The sequence below is a fragment of the Rhinatrema bivittatum genome, chromosome 6 (assembly GCF_901001135.1).
Source record: "Rhinatrema bivittatum chromosome 6, aRhiBiv1.1, whole genome shotgun sequence".
NCBI lineage: Eukaryota > Metazoa > Chordata > Amphibia > Gymnophiona > Rhinatrematidae > Rhinatrema > Rhinatrema bivittatum.
In genome coordinates this window covers 330,647,658-330,672,721 of record NC_042620.1, presented here as the reverse complement: position 1 = coordinate 330,672,721, position 25,064 = coordinate 330,647,658, and the positions used below count along the sequence as shown (strand labels likewise).

At 45.8% G+C, this 25,064-nt stretch overlaps 1 protein-coding gene across 1 annotated transcript in view; it reads left to right on the top strand.

The window, feature by feature from the left end:
• LOC115094726 (homeobox protein CDX-4-like) overlaps positions 1-24,518 on the top strand; it is a 48,696-nt gene extending 24,178 nt beyond the window's left edge. The window contains exons 2-3 of the mRNA XM_029607983.1: positions 14,706-14,851; positions 24,345-24,518. Coding sequence (XP_029463843.1) covers positions 14,706-14,851; positions 24,345-24,518 — 320 coding nt within the window. The remainder of the gene's footprint in view (positions 1-14,705; positions 14,852-24,344) is intronic.
• The last annotated feature ends 546 nt before the right edge of the window (positions 24,519-25,064 follow it).

The window sequence follows — 25,064 nt, the reverse complement described above, 5'->3', positions numbered from 1 at the left end:
AAACAGTGCTAATTATAAGACTAGCTTATGATCCTCGACTGCCAAAGTCTGGCAGGGCGAGAGGATTGCGTGGGTTGGAGGGGTTCATTAAGCCAAGAGGAGTTGTGGTTGTAGACAGCTTTGTATAAAATGGTGAAGGTTTTGAACAAGATGCGGTAGGAGATGGGGAGCCAGTGTAGGCTTTTAAGGATAGGGGTAATATGGTCAGATTTGCGTGTGTTACTAATGATCCTTGCTGTGGCATTTTGCAGTATCTGGAGAGGTCTGATGGTGGAGGAAGGAAGGCCAAGATACAGGGAATTACAGTAATCTAGCTTGGGTGTTAATGTGGCATGAATAACAGTTTTGAGATCGTGGGTGTGGAGAAGTGGCTTGAGCTTTTTTAGGACCATGAGCTTGTAAAAACCTCCCTTAATTACAGAGGTGATGTGGTTTTTGAGGTTCAGATGTGGATCGATAAGGACCCCTAGATTCCGTACTGAGGGTTGCAAGAGGAGGGACATGCTCAGAGGGTCAGTGGCTGTGGCCAGCTTAAAGGTTTGGTGGTTAATGCTTGGCCTTCTCAGTAGCACCCTTAGATTTCTACAATTACTTCAAAGTTCCGCCACTAGAGTCTTAATGGGACATTCTATTTATCATCCGATTACACCTGCTTTAGCATGATTTCACCATTTACCGATTTCATTTAGAATTCAATACTGTTATGACCGTCAGTCACAGATGGCTGCGGCCGCATCTACTCACATCCTGCACCGTCCTGCTACCCTCTCCGGGCCTGCTCGTGGCAGGGGCTAGCCTCTGCTGCTGCGTACCCCATGGTTTCTCGTGGAGGTCGGGATGCCACCACCACTCACGCCAACTCCGGGCCTTCCTAGGCGCACGCGCCACCGGGCCCTCTTTTGAAGCTGCTATGGCGAGAACCTTAGGGGCGTCCCTCACTGATGATGTCATGGGATCTGGGTTCTTAAGCTCCACCTTCGCCTCCAGCTAGCCGACTTGGTAACAAGTTCCATCACTACTCTACTGACTCCCGTCTCCTCGGACCTGTGGTGACTGTCTCGGACCCTTCTTGGACTCTGGACCCTGGCTCAGGTACCTGCTCCTCAGGGGCCTGCGTGCACTCTCTCTGGAGACCCAGTCTCCTGGCTTCCCCCTCTCCTCGGGCTAGCCCTGTGCCTTCCAAGAGTCCTACCTGCCGGCTTCCCGCCCCTCGGAATTGCCTCTGGGAACACTCTCACCACTTGGGAGATGTATCTCTGTGCTTCCCCGCTCCTCGGGGCAGTGCCTACATTCTACACTTGAGATTGTCTATGCTTCCCCGTTCCTTGGGGCAGTCCCTACATTCAAGCACCGGCGATTGCCGGCACTCCCCTGCTCCTCGGGGTTGTCTACGTCATTACCTGGAGACCTGACTCGGGCTTCCTCGCTCCGCGGGTTAGCCTATGACATCGCATCAGTACCTTCCTCGCCTTGCAGCTCCGCCCCTCAGGGTTGCCTCTGCAGTATACCTCCTGCGCTCCCTGCCTCGCGCCCCCCACTCCTCAGGCCTGCCTAATGCCACCCTCTCAGAGGTCTCTGCCCAGGTACTGCTCTCCAACTTAACCTGCTTACTGTGGGGTCCCTCTTTGCTGTCTCTCTCACCCTGCTCCTCGGGAGCTCCCCACAGATTCTCTCCCAGAGCTCCTGCTGTACCAAGACCTCGCCTCCCGACGGTGTGGACCTCTGGGGGCTCCTCCCCACAGGTGGTAACAACTCTCACCTCGGACCAAGGGTCCACGAAACCCACAAACCATAATAAATACAAGATATTGGTCCATAAAATCATTAATAATGCAATCAGAAAATAAGGAACTATTGGAGGTCTCTACAATTCATTCATCAGGCTCATCTGAGATAGATCAGAGACCAAGCTTCTCTTTGGCTAGCTCTTTAATTTGGAATGCCAGGCCAGGAAATCTATGAGTTAAGACCAGACACCAGAACTTTTTTTAAAAATCCCTGAAAACCTGGCTTTTCCAGCAAACCTTTGCAGCAGTAAATTAATAAAAGAATTAAGTTTGGACTTGGCCTAGAAGCAGACTATGATTTTGTATATAATCAACCTTAGGATTATAAGATGATGATAGGTTGAAAAATCACTCTTCCCTCCCATAACAGTGAATTTTGTTCAGGCTTATTTGTTGACGTCTATGTTTATGCTTATATGTATGTTTTAATTTTGTAAACCACCACGTCTACTGGAATGCGCAGTAAAATAATTTTAAATAAATAAATAGCTTATTGTGGACACAAACTGCTGGCTTCTCAGCCAAGGCATCCGGCATGCTCCAATGGAGCCTGATGAGGAGCAAGTTGTCGTATTGAACACCTCTGCTCAGATAAGATGGAGTGTACATTTTTCTGCATCTAGAAGCAGCTGTGGGTATCCAGAGCTGCTACCCCCCTGGAGGAAGAAAGAGCTTCAGTTTTTGAATGCAGTCATATAACTATTGAACCATGAGTGGAAATACATGCAATAAGTATGGAGTTTTAAAACATCTTTTTACAAAATGGTCCATGGAGTATTTGAAAATATTCTTGTTTTCTTTGCTCTTTTCAGAGCTGACTCCACTACAACTGACTGATGAGACAGCTGTACTACTCTGAAACCTAGAGTTTTCTGGACTTTATATTTGTTTTTCTAATTTCCTCGCTACTGGAGCACCGGAAATCAGATTCTCCCACATTCTTGTTTGCAATTCTTGCAGGAAATAGACTCTGCCGGGATATCTATGATCTGAAGAAGACCGAAGACTTCTGAGTGAGGGTCTTTGTCTTTATGGACACTGACTCCTAGCACCTTACCCAACTTGATAAAAAAAAAAAATTGGATTACGAGAAATTCTCAGGTGGAGACAAGTGTTCCGGACTGAGGGTATTCACATTGAACCTTCCTCAGATCCAAGAGGGGAGGAAATACTAACCCAGGACCCCAAAGATGAAGCAGGCAGCTGAGGAAGAATTGATTGCCTCGAAGGGATATATTCCTAATGGATCTCCTCCAACTGGCTGGACTCCGCTGCATGCAAATGTTGAGGGCTAGAACCACCCTGCAGTCAGGTGGGACTCCTTGCATGAGATATCAGAGATATCATGGAGGTTGAAGAGTATCTTTTTTGTCTTTAGCCACCAGAGAAGTACAGAAAGATTTCACCAACTCTGCCACTTGATCTAAGGGCTGTTTGGCCAGGCACTGGAGATGGAACATCTTCTTTTCAAATCCGGATGGAACCTTCCTGCATGTTCTCTGACTTTGTAACTAGTTACTGGGCCACTTTGTAATAACTAGTGGCCCAGTTAGAGACTAAACGCAGCACATATCAAATGGGATCTGTGTTTCTAGGCATAGTCCTCGCTCTAATAATGTCGGTGGGGATACTGTTCTAGTGATTCGCAGAGGTAAGTGAAGCATATCTCCTTCTGCCCTTGAAAAACCTCCCAAATGTATGTAAGGAACTGGAGATCAAGTGAAGAGTGGCATTAGAAGCACTTCTGCTTGGTATATCAACAATGCAGCAGCTTCCTTTGACGCATGAGGTGCAGATGGAGGGAACACCAATGGTGTTGATGCACAATATGTCGAGTGCTCCAGGTTTTGATGCTCCAGGGCCAGTGCGCGGTGCATCAACGGTGCCAGTACTCCAAACATTGACGTCACTGATGGTCATTGGATGGTGAATGATGCACTGACTACATCAGTGGCACCAAACTTGATGTTTTTTTCAGCGACAATTGCACCACTGGCTCCAAAGAGTGATGCTTCTTCTTTTTCTAAGGACCTGACCTCCATGCCTTTTCATGTTTACTTGAACCCAAGCACCTGACCTGCTCAAGCAAGGAGGGGAAATTTTCAAAGATCTCCTGCTTAACTCAGCACCTGGGGAGCACGAAAAGGCTCTGCTCCAGGGAGAAGGACTGGCTGCAGCTCCTCAGAGATTAGGGAGATACTTAATGAAGTCAGCAATTAAAACATTCAAAACAAATCAGAGAAACTTCCTTTTTCACTCATGCAAAATTAAGCTTTGGAATTCATTGCCAGAGGATGTGGTTAAGGCAGTCAATGCACCATTCACCACTGCATCGAGCCCCAGTGACATCAATGTATATAATTCTTACATTTTCCAGGTCCTGGTCTTTTGGGAGTGTGAAGGCATTCGACCACAGTGGAAACAATTTGCCTGGTCATGGTTTGGTCCCAGGCAGCAGTAGCAGATATTGTGCTCATCTGTAATTCGCTTTTTCTGCCGCATACACGGTTCTTGAAGCCATTAATAGTGGGCTTTTTGGTGCCAGACATCCTGTGAAGAAAATATATTTTTTTTTAATATAGCACTGAAAAGTGCTGTTTAAGTGAAGTGGTTGCCAAGGCAGCGAGGCAACACAGAAGTGGAAAAACTGAAGATCAGAGAGAGATAGGATACACGGCCGTGCTAAAGCTCAGAAAAAATCAAGACTGAGGAGCCTCACAAGGCAATGCCCATGGAGGAATTCCTGCACATGCTCAGTAGAGCAAAAGCTATATGAGCTTAGAGAGAAGGCTGCATTTGGTGCCATCAGCTGATGTCATCCACAAGTCATGGCTAATTCAACCCTGCTTGTTGATGGAAAATGTAGTGATCTATTTTACTTAAGTGGAAAGTTGTGGAGTGATTATGGTATTTTCCTATAAAGCAACGCAACTAAAGCTGGGCAAACATAAATCCCTGGTCAATACATCTTGGCAGAAAAAACTCTTATTGTAGATACAGTCACATTAGTCAAAGAAATTGTGGTTTGTGGTGTGGAAACAAGGACCCTGACACGGCCATGTTTCGCATCAGGGCTGCGTCAGGGGGACCGGACACTGTACGTATCTATAAACAAGAAAAAAATGTATATAGTATTGAGCAGGCAGGAGAGCACCAAACTTGCATTTGTTCTATATGTGTGTGCTGCTTACTCCGCCCTTCCTGTGTGCATTTTCCTATAAAGCACATGAAGAACAGATTTGGAGGTAGAAAGCATTGTTGTTGATGATGTTGCTGCTGTGAACCTGTAAGCCCTGATTTAATCAGTAGAATGTTAATTTTTTTTTTTCTCTGATTGCTGGAGACCCCAGAAAATAAATGTTTCCTTGTTTGAAGAGATGTTTGGATTGACGCCTTCCTTTGCCATAAGGTGTGGGCTCAAGAGAGGAAAACTGTCTTTCCAGGAAGTGGAGCACAGGCAGAAGGGTGGCAGAGGAGAAAGCTTCCCCTGTCCAGCTTGATAAATTCAGACCATTCCCCCATCTTCTACACCATCTGCTCCACCACTTTTATTTTTTTAACCCATTCAGAGAATGGTGCTCGGCTCATAAGCAGGCAGCAGATCCTCTATCGTTTTATGTGCAACATCAGGGGTTTACATTCACAGAGGCAGATTTTTAAAAAAGTGCCGCTCGCGCAAAAATGGCCTCCTACGAACACATGCGGAGAGCGCACGAACAATGCCGATTTTTTTTTTTTTTTTTTTTTATTAAACACTTTTGTTGTTTTACTGGTATAATATTCCATATTAGGAGCTACCACCCAGGAAAAAGATCTAGGCATCATAGTGGATAATACTTTAAAATCGTCGGCTCAGTGTGCTGCGGCAGTCAAAAAAGCAAACAGAATGTTAGGAATTATTAGAAAGGGAATGGTGAATAAAACAGAAAATGTCATAATGCCTCTGTATCGCTCCATGGTGAGACCACACCTTGAATACTGTGTACAATTCTGGTCGCCGCATCTCAAAAAAGATATAGTTGCGATGGAGAAGGTACAGAATCCTAACACCGTCAGCCTAAATAGTGGATTTTTCCCACGCTAGGCGCAGGGGGTGTCAGGAGGGGCGCCAACATGAGGGGAGGAGTGCAGACGTGTTGGCGAAGGTCCCGATCGCGCCGGCAGTCTGGAGGTTCGGGTCTGGGTCCTAACAGGGGATGGATGTGTTTGTGTGTGAATGGGAGCTTGCCTTTGGGGGCAAGGGGGTGAAACATTTTTGCCACCCCCACTAATCCAAGACAAGCTCAAGGAGACTGAAAATCAAAAGTTTTCAGGTATGAGAAGCTGGGGATTTTCCCTTCTTGCTTTAATTATTAGGTGTTTTATGTGTCTGCTATTTTGAAATATTTTATTGCCTTTTGAAAATTTTTAAAACTTTTTATATGGGTTCTTAATTATGGTTGCTATTCTATTTGTTATCTTTTTGGCAATATTCTATTCTTTTTATTAGTATGGCTTATTATGATTGATTTATATTTCTTGATTTTATTGTTTGACTTATGAGGATTGGTGGTTTCTGTTTTAGACATTTTATATACCGTCATTCCATATATAGATCACAGCGGTTTAGAAAGCTACATTCATAGTTATGACTCAAACAAACAAACAATGATTGGTTACAGAGGAAGTATTCCTATACATGTATTAATATCTATCCTGTGAATTTTCTATTACATATGAATAACATCGCTCTTTGGATTTATTTTCATGTTTTGATTATTATCTTTTGTCTTTCTTGTCTTTATGGTTCTCTATTTTCAGGTGTATTAGATTAATTCATACGCGTTTTTGAACAGCCATGTTTTTAGATCACATTTAAATCTTTTTCTATCAGGTAAAATACGTAACGTCTCAGGCAGAGAATTCCAGAGCTTTGGGGCCACTACAGAAAACACGCGATCTCTTATTTGCATCAGATGTGTGCTTTTTATTGTTGGAATAGTCAATAGTCCTTTATTTTGGGATCTTAATGTTCGCTGAGGTGTGTAAGGTTGCAGGGTTACTCCTAACAGGCTGGAGTTATTGTAATGAATGATGTTGAAAATAATCTTTAGTACTTTATAATAAATTCTGGATTGTACTGGTAACCAATGCAGTGAGATCAGCGAGGGTGTAATGGGGGTCATATTTCTTGGATGCTGCGGCATTTTGTAATAGCTGTAGTGGTTTTGATATGCTGGCAGACCTGGTAGGAAGGAGTTGTAGAGTTTGCAGTACAGTAGGGAAGTCTGCCATTGTTAATAATGGTTTCAGCCGGTGCAGTATATGCAGCTTGGCGTAACCAGTTTTGATTAGTTTACTGATGTGCATTTTCATTGTTCGGCTGGTTGTATTCCTAAGTACTGTATTTGATCTGAGGGATTTATTTGAAAATTGCCCAGGTCCAGGATGGGTGGTTTAACTATTGAAGAGTTTCTACTTAGCCAGATGATTTCGGTCTTTTTGGGGTTTAATGCTTCGTAATATACAGAGTCTAGCTTGTTGGAGTTTCTGTCTACACACGTCTATTGGTATTTATGGTCTCTCTGTTCTGTATTTGGTGAGGCTCTGCCTGTGCTCACGAGGTGAGATGTTCTGCTAGCATGTATGGTTTCTATGTAGGAATTTAGAGCAGACTGGTTTGCTCTGCTTTCTTAATAGGAGGAGTTAGGGCCTGGTGGAATATTTGCCTTTTCATAGACGGGGTTGTTCCTGTTTGAGTGCTTGCAGTTAGTACTGTTTTGGTACGAGATTTTTACTGTCCAAGGGCCAAACCCACACCTATGACGCATTACAATAGGTTTAATACTATAGGGGTTCTGAGTGTCTTATTTTGCAGGGTTTTCTGGTCGGCGCCACAGCAGCGCACGTTGTTCTGAACAACAAACTGGTGCTGACTTACAGGGCCCAGCCTGCGTCGATTTTATGTACCGGTGGCTGGGGAAGGAGCACCTGGGGATCATTCCTGCACAATTTAGAAATTTTGGATCTGTGGATGGGGTAAAATGGGTTCAGGGGGGGAGAGGGTTAATGTTCGTAGTTTTGATTGCTGGAGAGAGCAGGGCTTTTTCTGGCAGTGGAAGGGGGACTGGGACAGAGCGTAAGACTGATGATTTCTATTGTGTGCTGAAATGACAGGAGTCGGATGGCACCTCATAGACTTAACCAGTTTATTAAAGCACGAGCTTTCCAGGACAGTTCACTTCATCAGATGTATTTGTGTGTGGGTTATTGGGGAAAACAACAAAAATTTTGTGCTAAAAAAAAAAAAAACCAAAGAATGTGGAGGGAGGGCAACACAGCAATTTTTTCGCACAGAGCAGCAAAAAATGCTCGCAGCGGCCCTGGTCCAAGGGTCCGTGCCCACAACAGAAACTGAACGCTTGAACACATTTATAAACTGAAACATCACCTGCTCATCCCAAACACATAATCATTCCTCTTCTCCCAATAAAGCAGAAAAAAAAAAAAAACTCAGCCAAACAACCAAAAAGTTATTTTGCAAATTTCTTTTTACATTTCAGATTTTTCACTACACAATTTTACAATGAAAATAAGCAGCCTGCCTCCATGGCTTGATAGCTGGAGCACAAATCATCGATCCACCGTCTTCACCTCTCTATATTTAGACTGCAAGCTCTAAGGAACAAGGCCATTAGAGCCATGTGAATACTTGTGTACAGACGTGGTGTACACTGCCACAGAGAAAACATAGCGGGATCAATATTCAAAAATGGATAACTTATCCAGGATATTCAGCTGAATGAATGTCCTGCTGAATACTGACAATTATAGTTCTTCAACTAAATGTATCCAGATACCTTTTAAACCTAATCAGCTATGTTTGAATATAGCCCATTAGGTTTAAAATGATCCAGCTGATAACTGGATAAGAACACAAGAACTTGCCATGCTGGGCCAGACCAAGGGACCATCAAGCCCAGCATCCTGTTTCCAACAGAGGCCAAACCAGGCCACAAGAACCTGGCAAGTACCCAAACACTAAGAAGATCCCATGCTGCTGATGCAATTCATAGCAGTGGCTATTCCCTAAGTAAACTTGATTAATAGCCATTAATGGACTTCTCCTCCAAGAACTTATCCAAACCATTTTTGAACCCAGCTACACTAACTGCACTAACCACATCCTCTGGCAACAAATTCCAGAGCTTTATTGTGCGCTGAGTGAAAATGAATTTTCTCCGATTAGTCTTAAATGTGCTACTTGCTAACTTCATGGAGTGCACCCTATTCCTTCTATTATCTGAAAGTGTAAATAACCGATTCACATCTACTCGTTCAAGACCTCTCATGATCTTAAACACCTCTATCATATCCCCCCTCAGCTGTCTCTTCTCCAAGCTGAACAGCCCTAACCTCTTCAGCCTTTCCTCATAGGGGAGCTGTTCCATCCCCTTTATCATTTTGGTTGCCCTTCTCTGTATCTTCTCCATCGCAACTATATCTTTTTTGAGATGCGGTGACCCGAATTGTACACAGTATTCAAGGTGTGGTCTCACCATGAAGCGATACAGAGGCATTATGACATTTTCCGTTCTATTCACCATTCCCTTCCTAATAATTCCTAACATTCTGTTTGCTTTTTTGACTGCTGCAGCACACTGAGCCGACGATTTTAAAGTATCATCCACTATGATGCCTAGATCTTTTTCCTGTGTGGTAGCTCCTAACATGGAACCTAACATCGTGTAACTACAGCAAGGGTTATTTTTCCCTATGTGCAACACCTTGCACTTGTCCACATTAAATTTCATCTGCCATTTGGATGCCCAATCTTCCAGTCTTGCAAGGTCGTCCTGCAATGTATCACAGTCTGCTTGTGATGTAACTACTCTGAATAATTTTGTATCATCCGCAAATTTAATAACCTCACTCGTCGTATTCCTTTCCAAATCATTTATATATATATTGAAAAGCACCGGTCCAAGTACAGATCCCTGAGGCACTCCACTGTTTACCCTTGTGAGTGGGCTTTTGAAAATTGTTACAATATATGCCGTTGAATTTTCCATAGGATATTCACTTCTAAGTGCACTTTATGCATACAAATGGATTTTGAAAATTGCTACAAAGGTATGTTACATTTGCACGTGGAATTCCTTTTAAAATTACCTCCTATAAGCTGTTCACTATGTTAGATGCAGATAGAATATGTGATAATAGAGCTTGATCAAATCATGGTGTTATGTTCGTGGACCCTTGGGCCGGCTGAGACGGTAGATGTTATACTGTGGGAACCCACAGGGAGCGTCACCGCCGGGAGGTGGCGCTGAAGAGACTCCGGAGAAGACTTCACCACTGGAAGTCCGAGGTCCCCCCAGGAGGAGTCCGAAGGAACCCGGACCTCTTGGACTTAGGCAGGACCCTATGTGACCAAGGATCCGGACAGCGGCCGAAGAGATGGACGAAGAGGACGGCTGGGGCGCAGGAGGCTGGAAGAGTCTTCACCCTTGGAAGCCCACGGCTCCCCCGGGAGGAGCCCGTGAGAGGCCGAGCCGCTGGGACATAGGAGGATCCTCTGGGCCACCAAGTACCGGATACCTGAGGTGATGGAAGAGGCTGAAGTCAGAGTCCAAGAACGAAGCTGGATCAGAAGCCAGAAGTCAGAGGTCCGAAGCCAGAGGCGGAAGCTGGAATCAGAGTCGCGGGACAGAGCCGGATCGGAAGCCAGAAGTCAGAAGTCAAAAGCAAAACCAGGGGCGGAAGCTGAAGATGAAGTCAGGAGATGAAGCCGGGTCAGAAGACGAAGAGATGATCCAAAATCCAAACGCAGCAACTAGTAACTCAGGGGACTGAGTGAACCTCGTTGTAAGGCACTGTCATTCGAGGCAGAGCTTGAGTTTCCCGCGCTGGGCCCTTTAAGAGGGACTCCTCCCCGCCCGCGTGCGCGTCTAGGGGGCGGGGCCAGTCGCGGCGGATGGTCGGCGTCTCTCCCGGGACCGTAACACATGGCAGTCGAACAGAAGAACAAAAGAGGGGCGTATGAAACCAAGCATGTTGCAGAATAAAGCCATCAAGACCAACTGTAAGACAGGCTGAAACCTCAGTATAGTAGGGATAGACTATAAAAAAAGCTTTAGATAGTATCCCACGCTCTTGGATGATAAACTGCTTTGAAATGTACAACGTGCATTGATTAAATGCATTGTTTACCATGAAACGGTGACAGACTGCACTCCCATCTAAATTATGAAGATGGACAACATGCTATCAAGATCCAAAGTCAGAGCTAGGGCAGGGGAAAAAGTTAGGAACTTACGCATAGATTTTTCAGCACTAGGCTGTTCATTTAAGGCACATAACGTAGGTGCCTAGTGAATAGCAGGCCTACATTTAGATACTAGGAAGATAACTTTGAAATATGTGTATGGGTGCGCACTATTTCACTATAGTCTTTTATAACGTGTTTCACCTATGCTCATATTGTAAAATACGCATATGTTTGCTGCACAGCATGCGCGCACATGAACACCTATGCACAAATACACGTGACGTATTGAAACTATGCATTTTGATATATTGAGAGCGTGTGCTTTACCCACCTATTTTAAACATACACACTGATATATTTATTTATTTAAAAACTTTTCTATACCGTCGTTTAGTGATGCACCATCACAACGGTTTACAATTAGGCATGAAATAAGTTTGGTTTGGTTTATAAATTATCCATTATAAATTAATTTAGGCATGAAAGTAAGCGAGGACTTACTCGCATTAAGTGCTGATGCACGCGTAACTCAAGCAGTTTTATAACACATGCATGCCCTGGAAATTAACCAGTTTGCTGATTAGTTCACCAGTTCGCTCAGTCCTCTTCCAGGTCATCGAGACGTTCCTGGGTGTTCAGCCTGAATTCCCTTCGGTCCATCCAGACCCGACCCCCCCCCAGTCAGAACTACACAACAATCAAGGAACGCAGGAACACTGGAACAGACACATGGTTACCTGCGCGTGTAAATTGCGGCTTTTAAAATCCGCCTTGTTCGCGTGCAGCCCGCACATGCGCGTAATGTAGGCATTTCCGCGCGAGCAACGCTTTTAAAATTGACGGTAACTTCGAAAGCAGCACAGCTGAGATGTCCCAGAGGTAGTCCCGAGGAACTGGAGGCCTTGCAGGTTTAGATCCTCAGGTGATACGCCTTTCTTACTTGCCGGTATCTGACCTGTTGCCTAACTCTCATTGCTCTAGTTGTCCAGGCCTCTCCTATCTGGAACTTCTTAGCTGTTCCTGTCCCTTTCTCTCATGTGTTGTGCCATCCTCACCTGCTGTTCTCTCACGTGATGCCTCCTCCAGTTGCTCTGGCTGTTTCCGCTTCTTCCTCTTGGTTTCCGGGATGCTCCCGTGCATCTCCTCTAGCCCTCTGCTCCAGTTTTCACCCTGATTTTAGGCTGATTAAGAAGATGGTGCAGTGTTTCAAGGCCTCCAGCCACTCCCGGAACCCGCGTTTCAAGTTCTGCCACCTCACCTCCCCCCAAGCAGCCAAAATGCCTGCTGCCTGGTGCCGCAAATGTGTTTGGAGCAGGCCCCATCCACCACGAGCTCTTTCCAACAGGCTCCCTGGCCCTGCAGAAAAGCAGACGTGCAGCGTGGCAGCACGAGGGAGCCTCCCTAAGCGTGAGGCCGAAGGAGAGGCAAGAAGCCCGGAGCCACCACCACCACCAGTAAGGATGAATGCTGCCGCCGCTGCCGCACAGGGAGAGGTTGGGGGGGGGGGGGGGGGTGGCAGAGGGAGAGGGAGATTCTCGGTATTGAGGGGGTGGGGGGGGGGGCAGAGAGGAGATAGGGGGGTAAGGAGTGTTATGCTGCTGAGAGGGTGGGGTGGGAGAATCTGCTCAATATTGTTTTATTGTCCACCAAAATTAATTCCGATATTTACCCAGAAAAATAATGAGCTGGGCGTTTTTTTTCCCAACTGATTTTCTCCTGTTTTTATTCTTAACTTAATAAACCCTGATACATTCCTGTCAAAATAAAGAAGCATAAAAACCGAGAAGTTATCAGGGCAATGGATTATCGTGACCATGCTTGCCTTCTAGGTGGAGTTTACATACTTAGTAGAAATGAAAGATAAATGCTGTCAGGATCTGTGGGTGATTTGCTATTCAAGGTGTCTAGCAGGGCACCAAGATTCCTGACTTGAAGTTTCAAGGTGTTATGATTTGTGGCTATGTGGGCCCCTGGCCCGAGATGCAAGTTGTTACTGCCTTTGGGAAGGACCCCCACAGGTCTGCAGCGTCGGGAGGCGAGGTCAGAGACAGCGGAGAGCTCTGGGTGAGGCAATGGAGAGGTCTCACGGTACCAAGAGAGGATCCCCGTGGAGAGTAGACTGGAGGCAATACCTGGGCAGGGACCCAGAGGGGAGGAGTGCCAGACAGACCGCAGAGCGGCCAATCTGGAGGTACTCCGGAGGGCAACCCCGAGGGGAGGAGCTGCACAGCGTAGGATGATGATGTAACGCCGAAGGCCAACCCACAGGACAGGGAAGCCTGAGCTGAGCCTCTGGTGATGACGTAGCACTGCCCCGAGGAGCGGGGAAATGTTGGCAGTCTCGATATAGTACGTTGGCGCAACCCCGAGGAGCGGGGAAGTGAGCAAAGTCCCAGAGAAGCCGGAGGGCGCTACCCCTAGGAGTGGGGTAGCGCCCCTGTAGAACTCACAAATAGTTGAGGTGTCCCAGAGGTAGCCCCGAGGAATGGGAGGCCTTGCAGGTTAGAACCCAGGAGACGCAGAGCCAGCCCGAGGAGCTGGGTAGGCGAGGAGAGCGAGTCCCCGAACGCGTGCACTGGCCCCCGAGGATCGGGCACCAGACAGGGTCCAAGCCCAAGGCACGAAGCGTAGTTTCTGGAACACGTAGGCAGTAATCGAAGACGTACGGAACCTGTTGCCAAGTCGCTAGCTGAGGGCGAAGGTGGAGTTTGAATACACCGGTCTGATGATGTCATCAACCGGAGACGCCCCCGAGGTTCCCGCCGGTGGCGCGCGGGCGGCGTCCAGACCGCCATGAGAAGTTCCGGGGAACACGGCAGTGAAAGCTGGCCCGAGCTGCGAACAGCCCCGGGGAGGGCAGGAGAGCAGTGCAGGAAGTAAGTACACGCGGACGCAGTCATCTGCGACCAACGCACATTACACAAGGAGAGTGTATAGTATCCGAGAGGGATTTTAATATTTAATACTAAATTTGCCCAAATTGGGCAAACTTTAATAAAGGGCTTTTTCTATACACCGAATCTTTACTGCTACACAGCTAACTGGATCGGCTTCCGATTTGTTTTATGTTTTGAACATACAGCATCTCCGTTTTATTCGGGTTTAGACAAAATGTATTTTTAGCTCACTCTTGAATGGCTGCCAAGGTGCCTTAAAAGAAGTCTAAAGGTTCATTAACACCACTACCTACCCCAGAATTACAATGGGAATGGATTTTAATGGCCCTTATTGTATTTATTTAATGAACTGTGTTTTGGCAAGGAAAATAAAATGCAGAAGGTTTAGACTGATGTAGATAGGAGAAATGCCAGAAAGCTCACAAAGGAATCTGTGCTCGGTCAATCAATAACACAATTTTTATTGCATGCTCTTCCCGAAAAGCTCAAGGCACAGTACAACAAAAAGGAAAACAATATAATAACTCGTGTGTATTTCACCTACCTTGAGAAAAACCTTCCCCTACGGCAAATGCATCTTCCTTTTCAGGACAGTAGCTAGCACCTGTTGGTTTAATTAATGCTCTTCAGTGATTGCAAAGTCACATAAACAATTACTTCTGACTAAAACAGTTGTATAAAGATTTTAAAAAGAAATGAAGGTTTAAATGTCTGACTTAAGATGCTACAGCACATGTAATAATTTTTTTTTTTTTAAATTTCCATACACAGGAAAGACAAGGACAAAGGAGAAATACCGCGTGGTTTACACAGATCACCAGAGGCTGGAACTGGAGAAGGAATTCCATTCAAACAGATACATTACAATCAGGAGGAAATCAGAGCTGGCGGCCAGCCTGGGACTTTCCGACAGACAGGTACACGTGCTGCATGTGGTCGCCGAGTCCAAAGCACCTAGTTATAGCATCAGTGGTGTAGCCAGAATTGAATTTTTTTTTTGGGGGGGGGGGGCTTAAGGTTAATATGGGTGGGCAGAAGGCAGCATATAGGTCCGAGCCCTCCTAGTTGTACTCTTATCAATAAATACTACCTTGGAATGCATCTGACCATGGATTTCTTTGTAGTCTGCAACATCCATCATGCATCATGAGTGACGCTTTAAAATATTTTGTTTCTAGCACTTACCAACATTAAAAATAGCTTACTGATCTGTATTAATTTATTTCATATGTATTGCAGTTTATAAACACACAACAATATCATATAAAAGTCAATAAATAACACCTCACAGAAACATCTGATCCAGTCATGTAATAAAACAAAAATCAATGCATTCTTTTATGAAGACTCTTTGCAAAAATGCAAATTATTTCATAATTACAATAAAACAGCAATAATCATAAGAACTTAAGACTTGCAATGGGTGCAGAGCAGAACTAGGATGATTCATATTATAACCCAACAGGCAAAAAAAAAATGTATTCAGATTCTGGTGTCACCTCAGTAATAGCAAAACAAACTCCCTCCTGTTAGGTTTTGTGGACCCAATGGTAGTGCAACAGTCTTACCTGAGTCAGCTCGGGAAGGAAGGTAAACTTGACGTTCCCGGCGACAATCCAGGAACAGGAGGAGACACGGGTATAGCGCCCTAGGATGGTCAAAACCAGAAGGCAGGCAGCAGACAAGAGTAATCCAAAGCCAGTCCAGGTATAAGGCAGGCGGCAGACAAGAGTAACCCAAATACAGTCCCAAACAGTGGCAAGACACGAACTCCAAAGACAGCACCAGCACAAGCGAGCCTGTAGCTGAGGCAAGGGACTTGCGCTGGACTGTCAGATTAAATACAGCAGCTCTCCCGCGCAAAGCGTGGGGGCTGCCGAGAGCAACGCTGGTGAAAGGGGAGAAGCAATGCTGTGTTGGCTTGAACACCCCATCGCAGCGCAGGACCGCACCAGGGACGGCCCCGATCGCAGCGGATGGCCGGCAGCAGCACGGGAGCCACAGGTTCGTTCCCTAACAGTACCCCCTCCGCTAGGCTTTCTCCCCAGATTCCGAGGCCTGGGCTTTTGAGGAAAACGTGCATGAAAGTCATTAATTAATTGAGGTGCTTGGATGTTTTTAGGTGGTTCCCAAGAGTTTTCCTCAGGACCAAAGTTTTTCCAAGAAATTAAATATTGGAATGTTCGTCCCTTTTGTCTGACATCCAAAATCTCCTTAACTTCATATTGGGTGTCTTCTTCCACGATGATGGATGAATCCTGTTTACAATTTCTGGACGGCCAGGATGAAATTGCTGGTTTCAAGAGGAATATGTGAAAGACATCGTGAATTCGGAGTGTAGGAGGAAGACATAATTTGTAGGTAACCTCCCCGATCCATTTGTCTATTGGAAAAGGTCCCACAAAATAAAGAGCGAACTTCAGAGATGGCATGCGTAATCGAAGTTTGCGGGTGCTTAACCAGACTAGATCTCCAGGATGGAGTTGGGAGCTGGTCTTCGTTTCTTATCCGCTTGTTTCTTAGCTTTAATTGCAGCCTGCTGTAAGAGGTCTCAGGTGTCTTTCCACAAGTTCTTTAGGTCTTGGATGGCCCACTCCACAGCAGGACAGACGGAGGGAGTATAGATCGGTAACGAAATCCGAGGGTGGCGCCCATAGACCAGATTGAAGGGCGAAGATCCGGTGGACTGTTTACGATGATTATTATAGCAGCTCTCTGCCCAGGGAAGAAGCGGTGACCAGTTATCTTGTCGTTGGTTTACATAACAGCGTAAAAAGGTTTTAAGGTACTGATTAGTCAGTTCTGCCAGACCATTGGTCTGGGGATGGTAGGCCGAGGAAAAGTCGAGTTTTATCCCAATGTTTTTGCATATATTCTTCCAATATCACACTTTGATTTGTACACCTCTGTCTGAGAGGATATATTGAGGTAGTCCATGGATGCGGAATATGTGTTGCACAAAAAGCTGGGCTAGTTTTGAAGCCAAGGGTAGACCAGGAAGAGGGATAAAATGTGCCATTTTCGAAAACCTGTCCACTATGACCGAGATGGTGTTATTACCTTCAGATAGAGGAAGATCCGTGATAAAATTGGCAGCAATGTGAGTCCAAGGTTTGTCAGGGATAGGTAGAGGTTGAAGCAGGCTCCAAGGTTTATTTTGGGGAGTCTTGTGAGCCGCGCAAATGGAGCAGGATTCAACAAATCTTTTGGTATCTTATTCCCAATGTGGCCACCAATAATGGTGGGCGAGAAGTTCTTTGGTGCGATGGATCTCCGGATGGCCTGCCAGACGAGACTCATGGACCCAGCATAACACCTTTTCTCTCAGACGCTTGGGGACCACGGTTTTGCCAGGAGGGACAGAAAAGGTAGCGGCGATCACAATTCGAGCAGGGTCAATTATATACTGAGGTGGTTCTGGAGTGTCATTGGACAGGAAGCTCCTTGATAAGGCATCAGCCTTCAAATTTCTTTTGGCTGGTCGAAACAGAATTTTAAAATTGAATCGGCTGAAGAATAGAGCCCAACGGGCTTGTTGTGGATTCAATTATTGTGCATGCATTTATTTATTTATTTTATTTATTTAAGATTTTTATATACCGACAATCGTTGGGAACATCTCATCGGTTTACATGAGAACGAAATGCAGCAAACAGGCTTTACATATAACAAGGAACAGGGATATATAAAATTTTATCAGTTAACATGTAAACGAAATGCCGCTAACTGGCTTTTGGAGGTAATAAGGAACATGATAAATTAATAAGAATATCAAAACATATGTAACAGGATTTTTACAACTGTTATATCAAAACTATGTAACAGGAATTATATCGAGTTTTATATAAAAATTAGGGTGACAGGTAAACAGAGCAAGCTGGGGGAGCATTTTGCGGGGAAAAGTATACATAAGAAATCAAGGAAGGGAATAGGTGGACCAGGAGTAGGTGGAAAAGGAACAGGTCTTAGGAGCGAGGAAGAGGTGGGAGACTGGGGAGGGAGTGGGAGGAGCGAGAAGGAGGGGTAAGAAAGGGGGGAGGGGCTGTTGGGGAACTGCAGGGTCGGGGAGCCAGGTTAAGGGGATGAGTTAAAGGAGGAGTCAGGCCAGGGGGGAGCCAATGGAGGAATGATGAGCTTGTGCAAGCAGAGGGAAAAGTAGATTATGTGTAAGCCTGCTTGAACAGCCAGGTCTTGAGGTTCATGAGCTATGCCAAATTCTTGCATGAGCTATGCCAAATTCTTATGATCTGTATAGAAGATAATGGTGTGTTTTGCACCCTCCAATAGATGCCGCCATTCCTCTAGTGCCATTTTAATTGCTAGAAGTTCCTTGTCACCAATGGCATAATTCTTCTCGGTCGGTGAAAACGTTTTAGAAAAATAAGCACAAGGGACAAATTCCTCGTCCTGAGGCTGCTGTAAGAGGATAGCTCCGTCACCTAGGGCAGAGGCATCCACCTCCATATAGAATGGTTTTGCAGGGTCTGGATGTTGCAAACATAGGTCCTTTATGAATCTTTCTTTTAATAATTGAAAGACTTTAACAGCCTGACAGGTCCTGTTATGGCTGTTGGCCCCATTTCTAGTCATGGCCGTGAGTGGTGCTACTAATGTTGAGTAATCAGGGATGAATTGGCGGTAGTAGTTTGAAAACCCCAGGAATCGTTGTAAGACTTTCAATCCTACAGGTTGCGGCCAGTCCAGGATTGCCTTAAGCTTCTCAGGGTCCATTCGTAGGCCATCCTGGGAAATGATGTAGCCTAAGAAGGGGAGTTCTGTCTTGTGAAACATGCATTTCTCTAATTTTGCAAATAACTTATTTTCCTGTAGTCGTTGGAGAACCTGTTGGACATGGATAATGTGTTGTTCCAAAGATTTAGAAAATATAAGAATGTCATCTAAATAAACCAGAACCTGAGAGTAAAGGAGATCCCGAAAAATATCATTGAATCATTGTCTGAAAAACTGCCAGGGCATTACATAGTCCAAAGGGCATAATGCCCGTCACGTGTATTAAAAGCTGTTTTCCATTCGTCCCCTTGTCGAATTCGTACAAGATTGTAAGCTCCCCGAAGATCTAACTTTGTGAAAATTTTGGCACCTTTAAGCCGATCAAATAATTCCGTAATGAAGGGAATTGGATATTGATTCCTCTGAGTGATGGCGTTAGTCCTCGAAAATCAATACATGGTTGCAGAGACCCATCCTTCTTTTAAACAAAAAAAAAATCCTGCCCCTGCTGGAGAGGAGGATGGTCTAATAAAACCCTGAGCTAGATTTTCTTGGATTTATTGATTCATTGCCTCTGTCTCGGGTTCCGAAAGCACATAGATTCTTCTACGGGGAGGAGTTTTCCCTGGAAGAAGATCAATAGCACAATCGTAGCCATGATGGGGGGGGCATCCATGAAATCCGCATATTGATTAGGCAGTCCAGATAAGGTAGATTTCATACAGAAGAGATTACCAGAGGGTTTTTTTTTATAGAAGCCAAACAGTTTTTATGACACTCTGAACCCCAGCCGGTTCCCAGTCTATTCTAGGTTGGTGCAGTCTTAACCATGGCAGGCCCAAAATAACTTGATTGACTGAAGAGGGTAGCACATAAAGACGGATAGTCTCCTGACACAAGACTTCTGTAGTCATGGTAATGGGTTCCATTATGCGTGAAATTCTGTCATTAAGAGATTGTCCGGAGACTGAAGAAATGACGAGGGGCACCTTTAGTTGTTCAGTGGAGATTTGGAAATTTTGGACTAGTTTTTCTGCAATGAAGTTCCCAGCAGCCCCGGTATCCAAGAAGGCCTGTAAATTGATGGATTTCTGGGCAATGGAAAGAGTCACAGGCATTAATATTTGTTGAGAGGAGATTGCTGGACCAAGGGAGACTTCTCCCACCCGTCCTAGGTCTGGGAGTTTCCCGATTTCAGAGGGCAGGTTCTGGCGTAATGTCCAGAGTCAGCACAGTAGAGACATAAGTTCTGTTGTTGTCGTCGCCACTGTTGCTCCTCCGCCGAGATACGAAGACGATCTATTTGTATAGATTCTTCGAAAGGACCAGAAGACTCCTGAATTTTGGGGGGAATGAATGGACGTTGAAAGGAGGGTGCTAAATGCACCGTCTGCCGAAAGGTGCTCTTTTCTCGAGCCCTCTCTTGAAAGCAGAGGTCTAAACGGCTTGCTAGTCTGATTAAGTCTTCCAGGGAATCTGGCGGATCTAAGCCACATAGTTCATCCTTTAATTTATCTGAAAGAACTTGGCGAAAAATAGCGGTAGGACATTCTTCACCCCATCTCAATTCTGTGGCAAGGGTACGAAATTGGATGGCATACTCTCCCACAGTTCTTGAGCCTTGACGAATTTGAAGCATTTCTGATGCTGCTGACGCAGAGTGTCCAGGTTCATGAAAAACCAAGTGAAATTCTTTCAGGAATTGGTTTAAATTGTTTAGCAGCCGATCATTACGCTCCCAAAGCGGAGATGTCCATGCCAAAGCTGAACCTTCCAGGAGGGAAAGGATGAAAGTAACTTTGGTCTTGTCGGTGGGGAATAATGGAACTTGCCAGGAAAAGTGCACCTTGCACTGGTTAATGAACCCATGACATAGCTTCGGATCTCCGTTAAAGCGGGGGGGGGGGGGGGGAGGGAACCGGAGAACGCTGCTAGGGGCTGGAGGGGTTGCGGGGGATGGAGATGGTGCTACTGCTAAGGCATCCATCCGCGCCGCCAATCTTTCCAGGACTCCCGTAACTTGATCCAGGACCCCCTGTTGTTGCTGGACTCGGGTTGCTAGTCCTGGGACGGCCTGCAGAGCTGTTAGGTCTACCGGGTCCATGGCCTCAGCTAACTGTTAGGGTTTGTGGACCCAATGGTAGTGTAACAGTCTTACCTGAGTCGGCTCGGGAAGGAAGGTAGTCTTGGCGTTCCCGGCAACAATCCCATGCCCGCACAGGAGGAGACACGGGTATAGCACCCTAGGGTGGTCAAAACCAGAAGGCAGGCAGCAGACAAGGGTAATCCAAAGCCAGTCCAGGTATAAGGCAGGGGGCAGGCAAGAGTAATCCAAAGCCAGTCCAGGTAGTAGGCAGGCAGCAGACAAAAATAACCCAAAGACGGTCCCAAACAGCGGCAATACACGAACTCCGAAGACAGCACCAGCACAAGTGAGCCTGTAGCTGAGGCAAGGGACTTGTGCTGGACTGTCAGATTAAATACAGTAGTTTTCCCGCGCAAGGCACGGGAGCTGCCGGGAGGGACGCTGGTGAAAGGGGAGGAGCAACGCTGCGTTGGCTTGAACATTGCATCCAGAGCAGAACCGCACCGGGGATGGCCCCGATCGTGGCGGATGGCCGGCAACAATGCGGGAGCACAGGTTCATTTCCTAACACCTCCACTGCCAAGCACTTTGTGAAGTAATACAACCCCTACAAAAAAATAAAAAAACCATCTAGAACCTTGCCATACCATAACATAACAGCAATACCTCTCAGGACTCAAATAGCAGCAACCTGTGAAAAGGCAGAAAGGCAAACATTACACCAGGCCCTAGAACACTAATACACCACCTACTGGGCAAACAAGCCGGACTCCTACAAATCCATACACAGAAACTACACGCTAGCCGAAATATTGCATCTCTGTCACACATGCACAACACACAGACAGAATAAGAAACTATAAATTAGAAACAGAAACATGCAGACAAGATTGAAATGGAAAAACCCCCCAAAACAGTCTCTGTAAACAGTGGAATAATGAAGAAAAAGTAAAATACAAATATGTAAGAAATGCACATTCCCAAAGATGGCATTTTTCAATTGCTGAAAGTTAATATACATTTTTTTTAACCTTCATTGTCTGATCTATTTTTCTAATCAGCTGGTCAAAGTCTCTTTTTTTCCCCTTGTCTGTCTTTTCCTAATTCCTTTTTCAAGGTCTCTTTTTTTCTGCTTTCTTCTCCTTCTCTTCCTCTCTCATAGAGGCTCTCACTCCCACACACTCTCTCTTACATAGGCTCCCACTCTCACATGCAGGCTCTTACTCTCATATACTCTCTCATACATGCAGGTTCCCATTCCCTCACACACACAAGCTGTGAGTCTTACATGCTCTCTCTCACAAGCAGGCTCCCACTCCTATATGCTTGCTCTCTCTCACATCCACAGGATCTCACACCCACATGCTCTTTCACAGTCTCTCCACACCCATATACTCACTCTCTCTTTTTCACACCACACAGGCTCTCCTCTCCACATGCTCTGTCTCTCACAAACACTTACAGGCTCACTCCTACATGCTCTCTTTCTCTCACACACACAAACATGACACACAGGCTTCTCACTCCCATGCACTCTCTCATACATACACCAGGCTTCTCTCTCATGCATACATACACACACACACACACACACACACACACACACACAGGCTTCTCACACCCATGCTCTCTATCATGCATACACACACAGGCTTCTCATTCCCATGCTCTCTCTCATGCATACACACACACACAGGCTTCTCACTTCTCACTTGTAGCAGGGCCGCTGCAGTTCCTACCTCGCAGCGGCCCGAGAAGAGGAGGCTAAGAGGTGACAGAGAGGCTGAGGCCCTGTAGTGTGTGTTTGTGTGTGTGTGTATGAGAGTGAGTTGAAATATTGTGTGTAAGAGAGAGTTGAGAGACTGTGTGTGGGAGTGAAAGCCTGTATGATTGGAGAGACAGCATGTGAGACCTTCTGTGTGTGATTGTGTGAGAGAGACCACTGTGTGAGAATGAGAGCCTGAGTGTGTGTTTGAGGGAAGAAAAGAAGAAGACAGATGGATAGAGAAAAAAAACAGAAAAAAAAGAGACCCTGTAAAAGGAATTGGCAAAAGACCAAGAAAGGGAAGGTGGAAGAAAAAAAAAAAGCCTGTGACCAACCAATTAGAAAACTAAGACCAGACAGCAAAATAAAAAAAAAAAAATATTTGGAATTTTTAGTGATTGTCATATGTTATCTTTGGGAATGTGCAAGACTAGCACTATCTCTAGGCCCCGCAAATGTTTAATACTGCGGGGCCTGCACAGAGGAGGCAGCAGAATGGGCTTCAGTGCCAGTAGCAGCGATCAGCACCTCCCCAATAGCCACGCGGCAGCAGTGATAGCGGCAGCAGAGGAACGAGAGAGGCTCTGAGGGCACCCGTGGGTTTGTCTGAGAGGAAGCCTGTGTCTGTATGAGCTTGCATGTGTGTGTGTGTGTGTGTGTATAAGGAAGAGAGGAGAAAGTTTGTGCATCCCTCTTCCACTAATCCATAACAATCCTGGGGTGACTGGAAATCAAAGGTCCCAGGTATGGAGAGTGTGGATTTTTAAAATCCTTTTGAGTTTTATTTTTCAGGTGTTATTTGCTGTGTTTGCTGTTTTGAAATATTTTATTGGTGTTTGAGACATTTAAAAGAACATGTATATGAGTTTTTAATTACTTGATCTTTTATTCATCAGTTTTTTAAATAAAATTATTAGTATGCTTTTAGTATTATTAATCAAGTTTACTTGGGGAATAGCCACTGCTATTAATTGCATCAGTAGCATGGGATCTTCTTAGTGTTTGGGTAATTGCCAGGTTCTTGTGGCCTGGTTTGGCCTCTGTTGGAAATGGGATGCTGGGCTTGATGGACCCTTGGTCTGATCCAGCATGGCAAGTTCTTATGTTCTTATTGTTTGGGGATGGTGATAACTCTGTTTTTTCATTGTTGCACTGCATAGAGTATCTGGCTTCTTGCGGTTTCCAGTTCAGGTTTTGTCTGCGCGTTTGTATTTCTGCTTTATGGTTCCTCTGCTCTGTATTTGGTGAGCGTCTGTTTATGTTCTGCATGTGTGACTGAGGTGAGGCATTCCCCTAATAGGAAGTGTATCAGTGTATTCGGGCTTTCAGAGGGACAAGCCCACGCCCAACACCCATCACAACAGGCTTCATACCATAGGGGTTCCTTGTGGGGGTTTTTGCAGGGATTTCTGGTTAGCATCACAGCAGGGCATGTGAATATAACAGAGGTGATATTTGTACCTCAGAATACTGTACTCTGATATTTTTCATTTATAATATAAATGTATAACTCTTAACTGGGTGTGTGGAATGGGGCGGGGGGCGTTGTGCAAGGCTATAAGGCTCTCCTGGGGCATCTAATACCCTTGCACCAGCCATGGGGTTCGGAAGAGGGCGGTTGTCAGTTTTTAAAGTTTGCATCACCGAAGAGAGCTGGGCGGGTTTTTTTTGTTGGTCCTGGGACAGCGAATGAATAAAGGGGGTGGGGGCAGCACAAAAGCTAGCACCGGCCCCGTATCCTATGTCCTGAATGCATTTGGAAGAGGAATTTCTTAGGTGCAAGATCCACACAAGACCGTAACCCTTTTTATTTTCTCTAACTCTGCAGGTGAAAATTTGGTTTCAGAATCGTCGAGCCAAAGAGAGGAAGCTGATAAAAAAGAAGATCGGTCAGTTTGACGGCAGCGGGGGTTCGGTTCAGAGTGACTCGGGCTCAGTGAGCCCAGCAGAACTGACCAGTGCATTATTTCCCCCGCCACCGCATGCCATGAACGGTTTATAGCCCCACCACCACCACCCCCGGGGGGGGGGGGGACCTGCAACACTTTATCTGAAACAATCCCCCCCCCCCCCAGCAAATAACCAGAGACACGCCAGGCAGCTCTTTCCCCAGGGAACGTCAACGCTGTAAAGGGAGCGGACCTCATCCTGACACAATCACAGCACCGGCCTGCGAAAGGCAGAGGACCGCAGGAGTCACAACGTTTAGGGCTCTTATTTGCCAGGAAACCCACGGACCAACTCCAGCACGAGGACGCCTGAGAAATAAAGCAGGTTTCTCGACGCCTAGCGGCCCTCATGTAAAAACCACAGGGTTATAGATTTCGCTGCCAGATCGTGCCAGAACAAAATTCACTTTTAGGCCGCAGCATCTCATCTCTGGGCACGGCAGGCTTTACTGTGTGGTCGCAACATAAGACCCCGGATTTTCTTTTAACGGAGGGCTATATAAACTTTAAAGTATCCTAAACCATGGACCCCCATCCACGGGATGCTGGACTCACTTTGCTGTGCATTCCATGTGCGCGTGTGGACCTTTCAGGCTCTG